At 43.9% G+C, this 15,097-nt stretch overlaps 1 protein-coding gene across 1 annotated transcript in view; it reads left to right on the forward strand.

Moving 5' to 3' along the window:
* The window catches only part of efna3a (ephrin-A3a), a 57,533-nt gene that overhangs the window by 34,303 nt on the left and 8,133 nt on the right, over positions 1-15,097 (forward strand). The window contains exons 2-3 of the mRNA XM_010780650.1: positions 13,101-13,402; positions 13,673-13,738. Coding sequence (XP_010778952.1) covers positions 13,101-13,402; positions 13,673-13,738 — 368 coding nt within the window. The remainder of the gene's footprint in view (positions 1-13,100; positions 13,403-13,672; positions 13,739-15,097) is intronic.

The raw sequence follows: 15,097 nt of genomic DNA on the forward strand, positions 1-15,097 counted from the left end.
AACTTTTACCTCATTTTACCTGAAAAACACATGGAGTATGTCATGTTGTTTTATTATTTGAAAATACGCATGGATTTGTGGAAATGTCTGTTCATATTTGGTTTCTGGTGTCATTTTGGTGCAGAGCAAAGACGGATATTGTTTGATAAGCTGTTGTTCACAACTGGACAATGTGGTTGGAGTCTATAATAAAATACCTAGTAAAATGGATAAAGAGTTATTTTGTAGTGAAACTCTGCAATCCCCCTCAGCTGTACAAAGCATTTTAACATCTTTGGTTTGTTTTAAAATCCTTCAAGAATCTTGTTTTTCCTCTCACTGGTCATTGTTTTAAGCAAACAGTCTCCAACAACTCTCTGAACACGGCCTTCCCAGGAACACGGCCTTCCAAGCTATCAATATTGACCACCAGCTGTTGAACATAGGTGAGCATTTAGCAGCCCTTTTTTCCACCAAAACAGAGCATAAAAGAGGGTGTTAAATTCACCAGGTGGCCAGAAACACACCATAAAATGGTTTGCTCACACATTGGTAAGAACAATTTATTATGTGGTGGCAATACAATTCATTAGTCTGGTTTTATTAATGTTTAGCAAGCAAATACAATCCTGTTATCCTGATTCCTGATGATGGGCTGATATCTGATCTCAGGTTGCACAACAACAAAAGTAAAGAGACAAACAAGAAATTGCGATAAATAAGGAATGAGGAAATGAAGTGGGGTAGTGAGATGTGCAGACAGGAGATAAAACCAGTGGGAGGTTGAACGTCAGGTTGAAGGCGGTTTGAGGCAACGATTTAGAAGGTGATAATAGGTGATAATGATATTGATGTGTTTACTGCCCTCAGGTAACAATCCATTATGCACGTTTATGGATATTTAGCAATCATATAAAAATACTGTGGTTCAAGTATACTGTGGTTAAAATGTCCCCCCAACTCATATTAGTGCTCAGAGTTGTGACAAAACAAAAAGATGGAACAAAAGATGATACCATGCATGATGATCTTTTCTTTTCACTATATCTGTAAAGCGTCTTTGAGCACCTGTAACAAAATAAATCTATTATTATTATTATATTTCATTTGTACCCAGCTCTATTGTCGGCTGCATAAAAGCACACCAAGTCTGTGGTGGTTCAAACAAAAGCAGAGAATTAGCATGTGCTCCGTGCTATAGGAGCCATGTGTGATTGAGCGCGTTGATCCAGTGTTGTACCTGAGCAGCGCTAACCCTCCTGGCTGAGGCGCTGGAGCTGAGTGAGCCTTTGAGGCGCAGAGATTCACATCCGACATGGCTGCCTGAGCCATAAGAACAACTCCATGAATTATGAAAGGGCACAAGCCCATCGCAGGGCTAGGGCTAGGGAGGTAGAGATAACTACAGATTGTAGATGGGGAGAAAGATGAAGCAAAGTGGAAGAAAATGAAGGAGCGAATGATGCACTGGCACAAAAGAGAGAGGGATAGAGGCTGCATGTGTAGTGGAGTGAGAGGGTGTTTGTTTTGGAGTGAGGGAGAAAGTGTGTGTGGCTGTCTTTGTGCGAATTTGTAGCCTGTATGTCAGAATGATCGACGTTGCATAGTTCCCAAATCTAACCAGCTGCGTATCTATGCCATTGGATTTAGGCTCGTCTCTGGGTCCACAAAGGCAACATTTTCACTCAGACATAACATACACCGCACAGGCTTTGTTCCAGCCTCTTCAAACAGTGTTCACTGAGGAGGTGTGACAGCACGCCAGGCGGGGAACTGCTGCCCACCATTTCCAAGCCTCTGCAGAAAACAGAGGAGAGACGGAGATTGGGTTTTTTATTTTTTTTTACACCAATTATCTAATGTGTGATCTGGGGGCCTGGCTGGCTGTCATGCAGCCTCTGGTTTATTCTGTCTTTTAAGCTTTCTAGTAATCTTTTTGCCACTGCTGAGCCGGTGTCACAGCAGTGAACTCCAAGACAAGGCAATTCCATTAGGAGATGGCACGAGGCGGCATTCATTAGTGGCCCCGGCCAGATGCTGCGCCGCATATCGAACTGATTCCTCAGGATAATGTATTGTGCCTCATCACAAAGTTGTTCCAGAAAGGGGGTCTCCATATATTCAGGAGGAAGCATTGAGAGAGCAGGTGGATTTGGAGTATCATTGTGCCTCCCTCCCATCCCTCAGCTTGTGTATCCCCGAATACACCTAACAGGTCTATCTCAGCCTGCTCAGTATTCAACTCTCAACTGTCCACTCAAATCTTCTCTCAATCAATCGGAAGTGTTTAAGCAGAAAGCAGTGCAGACATGAAGCGTGTCATCCTCCTGCACCCAGTCCTCCCAGTGTCTCTCTCCCCTCACCGTCTGCATCGCCAAACAGCAACTGTGGTGTTAGAAAGTGCCATGAAGAAGCGCTGAGAGATGCCTCGCCTCTGCAACAATGTTTCACATCCTCTGCTTTTATAACACTCCCCTCTTTATCTCCACTGTTACATAAGTGCCTATATGTACGGGCAACCTTCAGAATTCATAGCCTTGGGAGACAGGTGACTGATGTAAAGGGAGGGGGGATATAGCAGGAGCCGAAGAAAGTATGAAAGAAAACACAAAAGATGTAGAGGTGGTGGAAAAAAAGAACATTTGGAGGAGAGGAGAGAGAGAGGAGTGAGAGCCGTGGTCGGTCAATTATTCAAGAGGAGCTCGTCGGAGCTGCTTTGAACACGCCTACAGAGCGTCACCTGCTAATGGGCCACAGATTGACATGCTACCTGAGCAGACCCCCCGTCCCCCGTCCCCTCTCCTCCAATGTGGGCTCTTATCAGTGCTCTCTGGTAGAACGTGTAAATAATTACCCCATGACCAGTCTGCTGTGGGAGCTGGAGAGTTGTTTGCACAAAGAAAAAAGAGGATACATTTTTAAAAAAGGGCGATGGGATATTTTAAGAAAATAGGTGAATTATTTATGTCAGCCTGCTCGGAAGTGTTGTGTGCATTTGCACTTCCGCTTGTTAGATGTATTCGGGGATACACAAGCTGAAAATGACGTGAGGGTGTTAATTCGGTAACACTGTAAGTTGATTGCATTTAGCCCCTGTCACCGGGGAGTGTATTATTTTTGCTTGATGTTTTGTGTGTATGTGCCCGTGTGTTTGATGGTCTTTAGGCGGCTGGCGTGCGTTCATGAAGCCCTGAAGTTGCCATGGCTTGGACATAAAAGGCCAGATTATTCTACTTGGTATCCATTAGTTTGGCGCTGCCTGAATATCGTCCAGTATAAATCTGACCCAGAACTACTTTCCTTCATCTTCCTTTCTTCTTCTCCACCTCTCCCCCTCTCTTGCCTGTCTTTGTTCTCTTCCTGGCTGAGAGAGAGACATGTGTGCCAGCCCAGATTTGGGGCTTAAAGACCGAGTTATTTTTAATTTTTAAAAGTGAATACCCTACTGTGGTTGACTTCCTGTGAGAGTAGCCGAGCCCCCACACTATAACTTCAAAGCTTGTATACTACACCTTGATAATGGAAATGGCATTGATTTTACAGGGCGGGGAAACATCTGTGGATTTACATTAGTATTACAATTTACTCAAGTTGTGTTTTTTTCACATTCACTTTTCCACACACGGTTGTTGAATGTCTTTGTTTATCTTTTGGATCCATGAATACTTTACTGATTTATCTCTTGAACTGTTCTTCTCTCGTGTGTCCTCTGCTCTGTCAGTGTCTGGACAGTTGGAAAAGGGTGAGATAAGCACTCTGTTTTTGGACATGGCCACTGCGGCCTAGATGAGAGCTTCTTTTGTGTGTCACCTCCCCTCCGCTATCTCGCTTTCTGTCTCTCTACCTGTCTGCCTCACGCTCTCTCTCTCTCTAAGGACAGCACCCTTTATATTTAAGCAGCAGAACTACAATTGAAATTGGTGATGTCTTCTCTAAAGAAACAGGTCTGGTCTGTGACAAGAAGAGGCAGCATTTGGCTTCGGCTGCCACAATGTACCCACACCCAGGGGCGCCGTTTGCCGACAGGCAAGGCAGGCAACTGCTTGGGGCCCCGGACCAGAAGGGGGCCCCCAAAGAAGGTCGATGAAATTAGTCCACAGCAATGACAACATTAAACCCCCTTGAATTTACTGCAATGACACATCGGCAACCCCCCTAAGGGGGCCCTATGCATACCGCGCCGTCAAAAGCTGCTTCAAAATGTCAGTTTAGCAATCTCCGCATCCAGCGATGGGGGGCATGTCTCTACTGCCTGGGGCCCCCGGAGTGCCCACATCTTTTGGTCAGACTCAATACCAAGTGAAAAGATATTGATCGTTCATGTCGAGCTTCTGTGTCATTTCCGCTAATCCAACAATGTTTTACATCAGATTTCAAAGAAAATGTTTAAGGCTGTGTCCTTGATAGAGGTTGTGAAGGTTTTTTTAAAGACACTTTGAATTTTTATCTATTTTTTATTGCCAGTTTTTTCAAAATGTTATGGTCTAATTTGCACTTCATTAATTGTTTTCTGAAAGTACTCAAACTGTTTTATTTTCATAATGCAGCAGCCACCATATGGGCATTAGGTGCATAGACTCAACAGATGTTTAGCCGACTCTACATAAAAACATTGATACCTGCCCTCGATAGTTGTTTTCAGTTTGTCTTTGTACGGTATATTGTATCTGTTCCTGTTCAGCTGCTGCTGGTAGTGCCCAAGACCAGGCTCAAAACCTGAGGTCCCCGAGCCTTCGCAGCAGCTGGCCCTAGGCTCTGGAACACTCTGCCCCTCCATGTGAGGTCGGCCCAGACCCTAGGGTTTTTTTTAAATCGACACTAAAGACTCACTTCTTCTCCCTGCCCTTCTAGTCAGAGCGGAGTACGACTCCTGACATTTCCCTGTGTTTGATTTTTATATTTGCTGTTGTAATTTATTGTCTTCTGTGTGCTATCGCAAAGTGTTTTTATTCCATGTCCAGCACTTTGGCTCGTTTTTAAAATGTGCTATATAAATAAAACTTGATTTGATTTGAAAATCAATAAGTTGCCCGTCACAAAGTAACGTACATTCTCCTTTGCCAAAGCTCAAATTCAAACACATTAAACACATTGCTTGGATTATCCTGCATCCTTACCTGAACACACACATAAACACACACAGCCATTTTCACAGAGTTGGTGGGGTCCATTATCAATATATGAATGCAGGACCTTTGCAGGAGAAGGGCTCTGTGGAGAAAGGGGAGTGGAGAATGAGTTGTGAGTTTCATTATCTGACGACATCATTCTGCAGAGCCAGATAAATAGTGAATGAGAGGCAGGAGGGGGATGTATGTGAGACAGTAAATGAGAAGTGTGCTCGCGCAGAGAGCAGATGTGGGCGCTGGAGCCTTTATAGTGAGGGACAATTAGAGCCTCACCTTGGGAGAGGTGGACCCTTGTTATCACGGCTTGTCGCAGGATATAATCGCACCACCAACTCAGACGGATTGATGACTATTGGAGGCTGGTCGTGACCGAGGTCTAACTTCACCCCCTCATACCGCTGAAGATTTTCATTCTTCATTAGGACAAGAGAGATTCCCATTATCTTTTCCCATTCTCCATTTTATTCTCTTTTGTGCGTGTGTGTCATCTATCCCGTTTTAATGATTACAATTTCTGCATGAGCAGATTTTTGGACATTACAGAGACTCCAGCCCAGATAGTTTAGCCACTCGAAATCCCAGTTGCATTAAACTAAAGCATAGTCATTAAAATATGGAGTTTGATTGCTGAATTTGAGTGCTCGCTAAAGTGCTCGCTGTGTTGCTGCCAGTCTGAGCTGCCACACCGATGCAAAGCCTCGAGCACAGGGGCCAGCTTCAGCCAGAAAAGCATTCCCAAGTGGTCGTTGGAAACATTTCAGTGTAATAAAAGGGGAAAAGAACATGCCTAGTGGCCTCAATTACATTTATTTTATGCAAAGAGTCTAGTTGGAGGAGAGCCACGGTTTAATATTCAACTGTGTCATCTATATTTCTGTTTGATATTTAAACTTCCTCTGTGGATGTCTAGAAAGTAAAGAGCAGCTTAAGCCACACAGATTAATCAATGGAATGTATGCCGTTCATATTTCTTCTGAGCAAGCTGCCAGCGACCAATAATGCTTTGCAAGTGATTTAATCAGAGTTTGGCGCTGTGGCTGTGGTGCTATTATGTTGATCATCATCAGTTTTGTTTCCCTCACTGCCACAATTCAAATACAGAAGCCCATCGAGGCAACTTCCAAACACTAAGCACCCTTTGAGTGGGCCCGCCTTTGCCTTTATAAAATGTTAGGAGCATTTACATCACACTTCTTCTTTTGTTTTTATTTAATACGTTATTGAAGTTTGAACAGGTAAAACTATCTAGGCTAGGGTGTTAACTTACAAGAGGAATGACACATTACAGTAAAACAAATCTGTGTGTATCACATAGTAGTAAAAACAATTAGTGGATATAAATTGGCCAAGTGTTTGCATTTGAGTTTTTCTCTGTTTTGTGTCGATGTTTATTGAATTTATTTGGTTTTTAGACCAGCTGGTCTGACAAAGGAAGCAATTTGAAGCTGTTCCTTTAGGCTGCGAGAAATTCTGATGTTTTATAGACGAAAGGATGCATTATTTAATAAAACAAAAAAACAACTGACAGATGAAGCTGTTTTATTAGACATTTTGAGTGGGTTTTGCCACTGAATTGCTATCATTGTTATCATCTGGTGATCCCGTTGGAGGGTCCCAAACCCCCAGATTGGGAACTTGTGTCTATTTGTTGTTTATTTAGTCGAAGCTAGCAGCTGAGGCTCGAGTCCTGACTCATCGTCTCCTCCATCAGCCTGGCAGATAATTCCTCGGGTCCCGCAAGAAATTCTTTGTACTTTATTATGAAGCGCCACTGCATGCCGCTCTCATACAGTATGTGCATACAGTGAAAATGGCTAATACTTTACATTTCTGAACGGGTCCCTGAAGCTCCATTACACCCACTTTCCTGCAGGAGCGACCCGAAGCGAGGCTGAGGGAGACACAGAGCAACTGAGCTGCAGGGAGGAATCAGCAGAAAGTCTGTCCTTTCAACTGAAAGATCCATTTCTTAGCATCTGTGTCGGCAAGATTCTGCCCCGCAAGCTGCTGGATGCTGTTCTTTAGCTGAGGCTGCACTGTGACCTCCTGCTGAGAGGGGGGAGCAAAAAGATTTCGCTTATAGGGGATCAATAAAATATCACTTTAAAGCTGAAATCCATAACTTTCTGCATGTTCAAACTACAGCCGCAATTGAGCGTTCAATTCTGCCGTTATGAAATTGTTTCACATCATTGTTGTTGGCATGCTGTTTAAATGTCATGACCTACCAACATCATCACAGATGTAATAATTACCGCAGTGATATATTTGGTTTGAAAGCGTTGGCCTTTTTGAGGCTGAGAGTGGAGCACACTGTGGATATGAAGACAATCTTTCTCTTTCGTAAATCATATGTTTTTAGCTTAAAGATTTGTTAAGACTCAGCATCGGATGAAAAGGGAATTCCTGTCAAGGTGTCCTTGAGCAAGATTTCAGCAGAATATGCTGTGGGTAGGTGATGCAGCAGTACAGAATAGCTCCCGGGTGCGGGTGATCTGTAAATGTTAAAAACGTTATTGCGAAGCTTCCCTGAATTAGATAAAGGGCAGGAGAGAAATGTGGTAGAGCTCCTGGAATGAGTGAAGCAAAGGTAGAGGGCGCGGGAATGAGCCGTGGGGAGGTGATACTGAAATGGGTAAATATGAAAAGGTAATGTTCCTCAATTTCTTTGAGGCCGGAGTGGACAGAGGTTGTGGAGGAAACTGGGGGATGGCTCCCAGTGGTCTGATAGTAATGGAAGAGAGTTGCAGCGTCTGCCTCTTCCTGCAGTCTGGCTCAGCACTTGTTTCTCCCTCAGTCCTCCATTTTGGATCGAAACATCGTAAACCGGGCCGTTAATTGCGGCGTTAACTCAATCAGTGACGACTCACAGGAGATATTGCGTGTGTGTGTGCGCTTGCATGCATGTCTGGTGGTTGTCTGTGTCCTTTGTGCGCATGTGTGCGTGCACAACTAATGAGTTTTGGTGCTGAGGTACAGAGAAAAACAGCAGAGCCCAGCATGTCCCTGCCATGGGACTGGATTGGAGGAGTCTTGTCGGCGGTAAACAGGCGATCGGTGGATGGCTTTAAAGTCACGCCATTTTGCACATCAGTAGCTTATCCTCCTGATGAGGCTGATGTAGATTACCCCTGAGACTGTGTGTCTTAAGTTCATCAATGAAGAGGCCATGCTGACCTCATCTTTACTCTGAGCGGCTTCGATAACTCAGACAGTGTCCCTGAAGAAGAACAAGATAGTTGTAAAAGTCTAATGAACTCATTTTTCATGGCAGCCATCTTGGAAAGCTTTAATGACAAACAACGCAGACACCAAGAAACATCTTTACAGTTAATTAGACATAGATTACTTACTCGTGCTGCACTGGGTGTGATAGTCTGTGCACCGACGAGCAATTATGCAAAAGTCGATTCTTTAAATTGAATCATACCGCCATGGTGCTACCTTTGACACGGAAATAATCGGTTCACGGTAAATTGTAGACGTGCAAACACAGAGCAAATTGGAGGTCAAGTTGTTGAAATATTTACCAGAAAAAGGGAATCCTGGCACAAGAAATATGTGAGCATTGAAATTAAAATAATGGGAAATATTAAAACCACAAAAAAAAGGCCTTCATGAGTCAATTTCATTTTCCAGTGTGCACTCATGATATTATTTCACAAAAGTCAACTCCCTGCTGCTTTGTGAATTTAGAAAGAAAAGTACTGGTGTCATTGTACTCTTTACAACATTAATAGCTTCAGAGTGAAAACCCAAGTGTTACTTTTTTTTTGTTCCCCCACATTCAGAAGCTATTACAACCTTTTCTACTGCAAGGTTGGACTTTGTTTGTCAAAAGCAACAACTTGTCTCTTCAAGCTGTTTTAATGGATTTCGAAAACAGTTTGCGCCTCTGGTATGAACCTGTAGCAGCAGAAAGAAACGCCACTGACTTCAGACTGTGGAGAATACCTCGATGAATTTAGACTTTTCATATCCATTTATGTCAGTAGGGGGAAAAAAACAAATAGAATTGCGCTGGTATCATTTTCCTTGAAAGTCAGCAGCGCGTATATTTCTTCTTTGATGATATCTGGCAAAACTATTATAGAGAAAAATGACATGGATTTGTTTCAGTTTTACGCTCAGAGGAGCAAAACAATAGTGATTGACACCGCTCGTGTGGAAAGTGAGGGAAATATCCCCTGATAATTCCTCATCTCTGCTTACAAATGATTATTTCTGGTGTTTTATTTGTTCCGACAAAAAATAAATGTGTTCTGTGTCTGTAGAAGATGTTCTGTTTTTGTCCACTGTATGCTCTTAAGTATATTTAGCTGTAGTGCTACCTTTCCATTGTTATTTATTGATACCGGCAGTATCCTCCAAAGACTCTTTTTAGCGCAGAAGTGAAAGGTGCAGTGGTGCTATCTTTGTCTTCCTCTCTCCCCCCCCTCCTCTTTACCTCTCTTTCTCTCCCCGCTATCTGCCTCCCCTGGCAGTCTTCACCACAAGTGCAGCCTTTACTAACTAGCTGCACACTCCCACTCATAGGAAAATGATGATGAGACAGAAAAAGCAGCACAGAGACAATGCACAGCGGGAAGAGGGCGAGAGATTTGAGCTGCGGGAGAAGAGAGACATCGAGAGAATGAGAGCCATCAGTCTTTTTTATGCACTTTTACCACATGTCCATCCCCGGGGAGCACTATGTCTCGGTCTAGGCCTCTGCCTCTCGTTCTGTGCCTTTCTCTTTGTTGTCATCATTCAGTGCGTTTTCCTTCCTTCCTCCCCCCCCTCACCACTGTAACTTATTAAATCTCCTCTCACCCCCTTCTTCTGTTTCTCCTCTCCTGTCCTCTCTGCCCTGCAACCTCTCTGTCTTGTGCCGCTAAGTGGACTGCTTATATAACAGTGTACACCTAGAGGGACTCCTCTCACCCAGCCAGCCCGTTCTTCTCACCCCACCCTTATAGTCTCCTCTTTCTTTTTTCTTCTTTTCTGCACCACCTTGCCTTCTCTTCTTCCTCCAGAGTCGTTTTTCCTCCTCTTTTCTCCTCCTGCTTCTTATATCGCTGGCTTTATGATTGGTGCAAATGGTCCACCTGCTGTGTAGCTATGTCTACTGAAGCTGAAGTGATAACCAAAACAGTAAACAGTAAAGTAACAGAACCGCATGTTCATCTGGGGATGAAACATGGAAAGAGAATTGGCGACACTTGAAATAATTGCTTAAAGGTAATTATTTAAGAGTTTACCATAGCTGAAATAATTGCCAAATGTCCTGCTCAAATATAAGGAATTGCTTATTTTTAGATCTCACATACTTGGGTTTTTGAATGCGGATTGGACAAAACAAGCATTTAAGTCACTTACTAACATTTTTTTAGGCGAGAGAATCAATACATTTATCAGAAATAGTGATTTGTTTAGAAATGTATTGTTGTATTGCACTAGATTAATCCACAGCTTGTACACTGAAGTCCCATGGATGCATCAGAAAACCTTTTTATTGTTCATTAAGTGGCCTCTCGTGCAAATATGTTATATGTTCTCAAGCCAGTAACTCTTAAAGCATAAAGAAAAAATATATCCCTTGTGAGTTAGCAGCATTTGCTGCACTCTCTCAGTAGAATCGGAGGATGAAACAAACCCTCTTTATTTGTCACACATACATGCACACAGCAAACAAAGTGAAATGTGGTCTCTGCTTTTAACCCATGGTACTAGGAGCAGTAGCATTGAGTGTTATCTATACATACTATTTCACACACACACACACACACACACACACACACACACACACACACTTGTGTTCAGCTCCTCTCACCTATTTCTCAATGACTCCATCACTCAGACTTTTTACACGCACATCCAGGATTCTCCTCATGAAATGTTTTCATATTCAACCCTAGCTCTTTCTCCCACTTTCATCTTGGGTCTATCTGCCTACCATTCTTTCTACCGCACACCCCCATTGTACTGCTTTATCTATCTATGCCCTTCTCTCCCCCATCCCAAACTTCCTCCCCTCCTCCACCACCAAGCCCCCCTCTCTAAATATAGTCCCTTTGAAGCATAGCTGTGTTGTCTCTCCCTGCAACACTGCAAGACAAAAGTCTGTCATCTCACATCTGAGCAGCGAGGACAGAAAGCAGAGATAAGATTGATGGGCCTAAAAAGGAACACTGGTTAAGAGAATTGATTTTCATCTGCCTCAGCTTGTGTGTGTGTGTAAATGAAGAAGAGGGGAGGAGATAAGAAAGATGGTGCAGGTGTGGATCCAGTAAAGAGTTGTAAGAGAACAGTGAGGAAGATGGCAAGACAGAAAGAGAGGAGAGGTGTTATGACATTTCTGATCCACATTTTGTAATTGAATAATAATCTCTCAGGGGGCCTGACCCAGTAACGTATGCACGGATACGCACGCAGCTTTGTGCGCGTGTGTGTAGGCACAATGCATTGAGGGGTGATGTGTGTGCTACTTTGTATGTGTGTAACAGAAAATATGTAGGAAAGAAGAGAGAAGCAGGGGAGAGAAAGAATGAGTGAAAGAGGGGAGGTTAGCGCTTTAACAACAGACAGCACAATACCTCCACCTGGTGGTGAAAAAGGGTCATTACTGCTATAGTTGATGCACGTTACACATCACTGCAGCCAAGTGAATTCCCTTCTCATCAGCTCACCTGCAGGAGCCCTTTTAATGACTTCTACTTTGTCTAATTACAGATTGTGTAATTTACATAATAGGTATACTTAGTATTATAAACAGTGAAGATCACAGTGTGGTGGCGGAATGCAAAATCATGCCACATCATCGCCTCAGTGAGGAAACTTGAATCACGGATACTGTACTGCCATGTACGTCACGCACACTTTACCTTAGAGTGGCCTTCCTTACCTGCATGCAGCACACTCCTCCATCAGAGGCCGGAGGGGAGAGTGTGTCGTCATAGGAACCGTGTGCAGGCCGACTGACAGGATCTCCTTCCGCCTCGATGACCTGGCTGGCTCAGGGGGAAAAACAAGAGGGCAGATTATCATTCTCAGCACTGTCCTAAGACTCGCTACGAGAAATGTAGTGAGGGAATGTGTGTTTTTATAGGTAGAGGGGGGAGAAAGGTGTAATAGTATCTCGCTCAAAGAGAAGAGGGTGTTAATGTGCGCTTAGGGGAAATGTTTATAGCTCTCTTGCCTCTTTGTGTGGCTTTTACATTTACTATGTGCTCAGTTTTATGTCATTGTAAATTCATTTTCTTGGGTTTCCATTGAAGGGGCCTTGGGACTTTCGGGCCTTGAAAACATGTTTCATTTTTTTACAGACTGAAGGATCAAATGATTGACTATCAAGAGAACTGCGAGGTTAAGGGGACAGTTCAAGCATTTGGAAATTCTCTTATTTGCTTACCTCCCAAGAGTGAGATGAGAAAAACACATCTGTTTAAAATCTTACTGTTCAATATGAAGCTACAGTCAGGAGCTTAGCTTAGCATAAAGACTGGGAACAGGGGAAACTGCTAGCCTGGCTTTGTCCACTAGTATCTGCTTACCAACACCTTTCATACTAACCTGTTTACATGATATATCTTGTTTCTTTGTAGAGTCAAAAAATAGTTGCAGTTTTATTAGGTGTTATGTGCTGGGCTATTTCTTGACTGGGAAAAACATATTTTTCAGGTGTCTGGTTGCCTGGCAACCTAACGCTGGCAACAGGCCTCCAAATGACAAACTCCTCCTTTAACCTTTAATGAAAACAATTGAAGCCCTAGTTACTAATCCACAGTTCTTTCAGGCTTTTCTTCCTATTGTATTTCTCATTCCATATTGTTATGCTCATATTGTGTTCTCTGACAATTTGAAATTGTGGCATTATTGAAGTGGAGGCTTTGAATAAGCCTGTTGGTTTTCTGCCATTTATTGTACTCTATATCATTTGTTATCTTAGGTATTTTAAATTGAGTAAATAAACCCTAACTTCCCTCTCCTCTTCTATATGTCTTTTTCATTCAGGCTGCGAAAGGAGGGATTCACGGTGCAGGTGAGCGTCAACGACTACCTGGACATCTACTGCCCGCACTACAACACCAGCCAGCGCGGCACGTTGGAGCGCAGCGTGGCAGAGCAGTACATCCTCTACATGGTCAATTACCGTGGCTACCGCACCTGCGACCCCCAGCTGGGCTTCAAGCGCTGGGAGTGCAACCGGCCTCACGCGCCCCACGCTCCCATCAAGTTCTCCGAGAAGTTCCAGCGCTACAGCGCCTTCTCGCTGGGCTACGAGTTCAATGTGGGCCAGGAGTACTACTACATCTGTGAGTCAGGCCTGCAGACGCTGGGTTATTGTGATGCATAGAAAAACCCACAGAGTGCTGAACATCCAATATTGTAATATCTTCCCTGCAGCTGCTGTCACGTATTGATGGAATGTGGGTGTTGCTAATAGATTCTGGAAGTTGATCTGGGGACAAAAGTTGCAGCGCTGTAGTTTGCACAGCTGATGTTGAGGGTGGCCTGCAGAGGGCACAACGTTGACATGGTGTGTGTGTGTGTGTGTGTGTGTGTGTGTTTGCTCTGTGTTTTAGCCACGCCCACCCACCACCACGGCCACAGCTGCCTGAGAATGAGGGTCTACGTCTGCTGCTCCACCGGTGAGACCCAACAGCTCCGTCTTACCTCCATTTAAATCCATTTCTTCCCCTCATGTGTCACTACCCTTCCACTTTCCTCTCCCCCTATTTATTTGCATCTTCTAAACACACAGAGGCATAATGAAACACACAAAGAGACACGAAACTAAGATCTCACAATAGTTTTTTTTGTTGCCGCCTGCTCACTTGTTGAAGTTTTGATGATGGCGTCTTTTCCCTCGAAGCATACTTTGAGAGTGACGGCTCAATGTTATTCTCTGTCTCAGTGCTATTACAGTAATGCCCTATCGCTCTCTCTGTGAATGACATGCTCTCGTGAAGCCGTTTGAAAGATGTAAAGAAAAAAAAGATTCAGCTCTCTCTCTCTGCCGCGGAAGCACTCTCTTGACCAACCCCCCACCTCATCCCTTCCCCCGACTGGTGTGTTTCTTCTTCTCTCTCTGGCTCTATGATGCCTGCTGCCCTGTGTAGTGTGTGTTATTTTTACCCTGGTAGCCTGCTTTCTCCCCTGCAGGCCTTTGATCAGAGAGCCCAGTGCTGAGAGCCCCCCCCCTCTCCTCTAACCTTGTCAGCACTAATACATCCCACACTCAGGCCAGTGTCAGCCCCTGTGTACACATCACCTAGACTCACCCCCCCCCCATCCCAGTGTCAGGGCTAATCTATTGATGTGTCTTCCACGCCTCCATTTGCTTCTGTGTGTGTTTGTGTGCATCGCCGCGTGTGTCCGTGCTGTAGGAGTTTGAGTGTGTTTGTCTACACACGCTAGTTTTGCCGGCCGTAAATCTTTTTAATGTGTCCGTGTGTGCATGAATGGCTGTGTGTGCATTGGTGCATTTAGTCAGTTTACAATCCACAACCTTTGCTCAGCAAGGTCATTTTAACAGCTTGCTATCAGAAAGCTGTTGATTTGAGCTGCCTGCAGGTCGTTTTCATTTTCCCTGCGTGTCTCCCACCTCAACCCTCACTCGGCTTTAAGATAAGACAGAGATGTGAATATTCATGACATATGCTTTACATTAGCGGAGAGCTGCAACTTGATTGCTACCAGCTTCGATGTAGATTCGCTCTAAATGCTATTTCATCCTCCTAACTGGGCACAATCAAAGGCTCACAAAGAAGCAGAAAACACACAAAAGACACACCAACACATCATTCATTCATGGATATTTTGGCAATGCAGACACAAGGTAATTCTATGTCTAGACGGACAGCTAATATTAAAATGATTTCTGTCAACCGGTTCCAAATGCATTTAATTTTCAGATGGAAGTATGATTCTCAGTGCAGGATTTCTTCAGCGGCACGGGCACACCAACTACTCCACACTCTGCTATATCTGTATACAATTTAGTGGTG

The sequence above is a fragment of the Notothenia coriiceps genome, unplaced genomic scaffold (genome assembly GCF_000735185.1).
Source record: "Notothenia coriiceps isolate Sejong01 unplaced genomic scaffold, NC01 NC01_scaffold00022117, whole genome shotgun sequence".
Taxonomy (NCBI): domain Eukaryota; kingdom Metazoa; phylum Chordata; class Actinopteri; order Perciformes; family Nototheniidae; genus Notothenia; species Notothenia coriiceps.